The 5,738-nt window shown below is 47.0% G+C and overlaps 1 protein-coding gene across 1 annotated transcript in view; it reads right to left on the reverse strand.

Annotated features, from left to right (window-relative positions):
- LOC311328193 (signal transducer and activator of transcription 5B-like) overlaps nt 1-4,887 on the reverse strand; it is a gene marked incomplete at its 3' end in the record, with an annotated part of 11,880 nt that extends 6,993 nt beyond the window's left edge. Inside the window, 3 exon segments of the mRNA XM_084462201.1 lie at nt 1,483-1,572; nt 2,810-2,966; nt 4,754-4,887. Of these exon segments, the coding sequence (XP_084318327.1) occupies nt 1,483-1,572; nt 2,810-2,966; nt 4,754-4,881 (375 nt within the window).
- Nucleotides 4,888-5,738: the final 851 nt, after the last annotated feature.

Raw genomic sequence — 5,738 nt, forward strand, 5'->3', positions numbered from 1 at the left:
GGAGGGTTGGGGGGGGGGGGTCCGGGGGGGTCGGCGCAGGAGGAGCAGCAGTAGAGACATTGGGAGTAAACAGACCGGAGTGTAATCCAGTCCGGCGTGCAGCTCTGTGATAGCGAGGGCGCGGTGGTCCGGGAAATCAATCCTCTGCCGGGGGGTTTATTGATATTCAAGTGGTTTATGGGCCGCCGGCTTTATGGTTTTATACAGCTCGTTAGAAAACGCCCGCTTTCCGCCGGCATGTTCTGTCAGAGCACCGGGAGGGGGGGGGGGGTCGGGGGGGAGTTCAAAGGTCACATATCGGAAGGATGGCGGCGGATGACGCTCGGTGCGCTTTCTGATTCAGTGTGTTTACAGTAGGACAGTAGGCTTGTGTTTGTGATTCAGTGTGTGTATACAGTAGTAGGCTTGTGTTTGTGATTCAGCGTGTGTATACAGTAGTAGGCTTGTGTTTGTGATTTGGTGTGTGTATGGTGAAACAATTTTTTGCTTCCCTCTGGAATATGTAGAGATGGGACCTATGCCCCCCCCCCCCCCCCCCCATTGCTCTCTGTAAAGCGCATTGTGTTGCCTCTGTGTATGAAATGCGTTATAAAAATAGAGTTTGATTTGATTTGATTTGTATAGGCCTACAGTAGCAGACTTGTATTTGTGATTCAGTGTGTGTTTACAGTAGTAAGCTTGTATTTGTGATTCAGTGTGTGTACAGTAGCAAGTTTCTGTTTGTGATTCAGTGTGTGTGTACAGTAGGCTTGTCTCCCCTTCTCAGAGTGTGGGTTTAGATACCGACGGTCTCAGAGAATAAACGCAGCAAAAGAACCTTTGATGGTGGGAGAGTGGCCATAAAGCCATTCCCTGACGGTTTCCATTTCCATAATGTCATGTAATAGGCTTTTTCATGCTAGCCATTGCATATAATACCTTAGGCAGGTATTTCAGTGGGTGAGTGTGTAATGATACTTCTTCGTAAGTGTTTGAAATTGTGTGTGTGTGTGTGTGTGTGAAGCTGGAGAGAAGCACACTGCATATCCACCATATCCATCCACATCCGCGTGTGCATGTGTGTGTGTATATGTGTGGGTGTGTGTGTGTGTGTGTGTGTGTATGCGTGTGTGTGTATGTGTGTGTGTGTGTTTGTGAAGCTGGAGAGAAACACACTGCATATCCACCATATCCATCCATATCCGCGTGTGCATGTGTGTGTGTATATGTGTGTGGGTGTGTGGATGTGTGTGTGCGTGTGTATGCGTGTGTGTGTGTGCGTGTATGTGTGTGTGTGTGTGTATCTGTGCGTGTGTGTATAGGTGTGTGTGTGTGTGTATGTGTGTGTGTGTATATGTGTGTGGGTGTGTGTAGGTGTGTGTGTGTGTATCTGCGCGTGTGTATAGGTGTGTGTGTGTGTGTATGTGTGTGTGTGTGTGTGTGTGTGTGTGGATGTGTGTGTGTGTATGTGCGTGTGTGTGTGTGTGTGTGTGTGTCACTCACATTAGTGGCCTCTCTGACCAGCCGTTGCTCGGTGTAGAGGATGTGTTTTATGCATCTGACCAGCTCCAGAGGACACCGGTCATACGTGCTCTGAAACACAAGGTCCACATGTGCTAAGTTAGCGCAGTTAGCGTCTGACTGCTAGAACCACCCTGAACACAAGACCCATCAATTTGCAGAGATCACGACTTGTACAGCCCACTCCCGGGGTTCGCTAAACCCAATTACCCTGGAATAATGAGATCTATCTCAAGTACTGCAGACTTCATATGAGATAGGGACATATTTCTCACACACAAACACACGCACACACACACACACACGTATACACACGCGCACACACACACGCACACACACACACACACACACACACACACACGTATACACACGCGCAGACACACACACACACACACACACATATATACACATGTACAGACACGCACACACACACATATATAAACGCACAGACACACACACACACACACAAACACACACACACACACACCTATACACACGTGCAGACACACACACACACACACACACACACCCACACACACTCTCTCTCTCACACCAAGGCACGGAAGGTATTAAGACTGCAGTGACCACAGGGAGAAATCACCCAGCCAGTCGGTTAAGACGTGTTTCCTGTCCTGGATGGAGACGATGTCCCCTGCTACCCTGTCCAATAACACAAACAGGACCTACAGCGTCGTCCCTGAGGGGACCGTGGACTCGTGGACGCTAACACAAAAGACATATTCACAGAGCTTGGAAGAGCTGCTTTTTCTTATGACGCTCCCCATACCTGGAACGCCCTCCAACAGACTTTTAAACTAGAAGTGCTTTCTTCTGTTGTAACATTCAAAGCTATGGCTATTTGTTTATCGGTCTGTAACTGTTTTTGATCCTGTCTTTTTATTGCTTTGTCTTATTTTATTGTTTATAGTTTATTGTTTTGCCCAGTTCTGTTGAATATGGGCCCTTCAACTGTTTTGGGCCCCTAGTTGAGAAATCCAAAAAGCAAGTCCTCCCCACTAGGTCCCTCAAGTCAAAACCGAGCTGAGTGAAGCTGCTTTTACTGTGAGATTTCTCTACAGTAATTATCTTCAAATTGGATTTGGATGCCGTCTCATTGGGCAAATTAAAAAAGGGGATAAATGAAATGGGGGGGGGGGGGGCCTTTACGTGTCTGTGCCCAGGGGCCCATCATTTCATCATCCGTCCATGGCTAACACTGCTCGGTTACCAGAGCAACGTGGCTGTTTTTCACTTCACAGCGATACCTGAGGGCGGTCGGTCAGGGGGGGGCGTGGCCTAACTCTCTCACCTTGAGCTGGCTGGCGTAGTGGCCCAGCTTGATCTTGAGCAGGAAGCCGTCCTCGCCCACCTGGTGCTCCGCCTTGTTCTGCAGTTCCTGGATCAGGCTTTCCAGCAGGCGCTTGGCCTTGAACTCCTCCTGGGGGTTCTCCAGGTCTATGGTGTCCCTGGTGGGACACAGCGCGCAGAGTTGAGCGCCGGCCGCTACGACGCTACGGTACGTGGACAGAAACGCGCACGGACTATGCCTTCCAGCCTGGGAAAACTCCCCAACAGCTACCCCTGTTGTTCCCTAATGTCACTCCCACTTTTGGTTCATGTGTATACAAAAATGAAAATAATAAATTGATTAAAATAATAAATTGTTTTTCTGTAGCACTGTGACTGCTGGTGGAACTTGTTCTTATCGGCAGCTTTACTGACTGGGATGTACAGTTCAGTTACTGCATAAACAAACTGGTACCTGGTGGAGAGGTGTGTGTGCGCGCGGCTGGTTCCAATCTGCTGATTGTGGCCGGGGACATAAGAGAGGGAGAGAGGCACCAGTCGAGGCCCGTTGCCATTGCATAACGTTGTGCTGTTTTCGTGTTAGGGCCGAGGCCTGTGTGGCCTTCCTTTTTCTAGTTATTGTTGAGTCTGTTGAGACTGATTCTTTTGTCATTGTTACTCTAATTTTTTGGATTAAATTATTCAACGCATCTGTTTTTTTTTCCTGCCTCCTTTGTACCCCCGGTTGTGTTTGTTCTGTGTTCCTCCCCCTTTCATACCCCTAGACGCCTTGCATTTTGGGGACGTAACACCAAGGGATACATTTGTCTTGGGCAAACAAGGGTCATGGCATAACAGCAACATATACACATACTGTAAAATACATAAATAGAAAAAAACATTCACAGTACATTCACAGCAGAACATGTACAGTGCTGCCCCCGAACAGTATCACAAAGAACTCACTATATATATTTTAAACACATACAAAATAAAGTGTCTCATAGATCTTTTTATGAATTGATTAAGTCGTGATCTGAAAAGGTTGTCACGATGGAACTGGACTATAGTTGATTATTGTTGTAAAGGAGGAGTTTGTTTGTTGTACTTTTAAGAAGGGTAGGCGTTAATAAGCTTATAGCTTCAGCCTATGCCTTTTCGGCTTCGGTTATTTTATGATTGCTTTAATATTGTTGTAAGACTGTAGTGTTTATGTATGTATGTATTATTGGTTTGAAATAACTGAAACGAAATAAACTTTCATTCATTTATTCATTCATCTATCCATTCAGGGGCTTAATGGGCTATATGCATAACTCCAGTACTTCCTGAAATTAGACATGCTTCTCTATTTCCTGTCTTACACTATTGGATGAAATGATTATTCAGGTGTGCCTGATCATTGTGCTGCAGTCAGGCACACCTGATTAATCACTTCATCCAATAGTGTAGGACAGGAAATAGAGAAGCATGTCTAACTTCCAGGAAGTACTGTGGTTGTGTATATAGCCTATTGAAAGAGGTAGACATGGGCTGTGTTCTGAATCGCATACTACTCTACTATATAGTATGCCAAAACAGGATGTAGTATGTACATAGTATACCACATGCAGTATGGCAAAAATACCAGGATGTCCTACTACATCTGGTCGTATTTTGCAGTATGCAAGCCAGCAGGCTTTTCTGGCTATGCTGACCCACAATCCTGTGCACAGCGGAAATGTGCATCACATGTGCGAGTCGTGACAGCTGTAGACGAATGTCGTGTTATGGACAGCGACGGATGTGGGCAAATTTCAAGCGCAATGTATGACAAGGTAGTATGTCCCAATTGATGCCTACTGCTTGCAAAGTACGTACTTTCTAAGGGCAGCTGTAGTAGGTACTGGTAGTAAGAAGTAGAAGTATGCGATTCGGAACACAGCCATGGAGGCCGGTGAGGTGGGAGGCGGGGCGGGGGTCTCACCAGAGCTGGCCCTCGATCCACTGGGAGAGGTAGTGGCGCACCTCGATGGGGAAGTGCTGCCCGTACAGGGACTGCATCTGGTGCAGCGCATCGCCCTGGAGCTGCTGGGCCTGGATCCACACTGCCATCTTCAACACCCTGACACACACACACACACACACACACACACACACGCACGCACGGACACACACACGCACGCCACACGCGCGCACACACGCACACACACGCACGCACGCACGGACACGCACGCGCGCGCACGCACACACACGCACACACACACGCACACGCACACGCACGGACACGCACGCACACACACACACACACGCAGGCACGCAGACACACACACACAGGTCGGGAGGTGGCAGAGAGAGAGAGAGAGAGACCTTTTGACCTTTAGTAATCGGTGCAATTAAATTAAATTAAAATCAAGGATCAGGCCATTTCACAGCATAAACATATAAATTATTTTTCAAAAACACAAAAAAACAAGTGCACATCTTCCACAACAGTGGAGAGAGAGAGAGAGAGAGAGGGAGGGAGAGAGAGAGAGAGGGAGAGAGAGAGAAACAGGGAGAGAGAGAGAGAGGGAGAGAGAGAGAGAGAGAGAGAGAGAGGGAGAAGAGAGAGAGAGAGAGAGAGGGAGAGAGAGAGAGGGAGAAAGAGAGAGAGAGAAACAGGGAGAGAGAGAGAGAAAGGACAGCAGTGTTACACTTGCCTCTCGGTTGGATAAAAGAGGAGATATAGATTCTGATTAAAGAGGAGAGATAGAGATTCTAATAATAAAAGAGGAGAGATAGAGATTCTGATTAAAGAGGAGAGATAGAGATTCTAATAATAAAAGAGGAGAGATAGAGATTCTAATAATAAAAGAGGAGAGATAGAGATTCTGATTAAAGAGGAGAGACAGAGATTCTAATAATAAAAGAGGAGAGATAGAGATTCTGATTAAAGAGGAGAGATAGAGATTCTGATTAAAGAGGAGAGA

Source organism: Borostomias antarcticus (genome assembly GCF_949987555.1).
Source record: "Borostomias antarcticus genome assembly, contig: scaffold_991, whole genome shotgun sequence".
In the NCBI taxonomy this organism is placed as follows: domain Eukaryota; kingdom Metazoa; phylum Chordata; class Actinopteri; order Stomiiformes; family Stomiidae; genus Borostomias; species Borostomias antarcticus.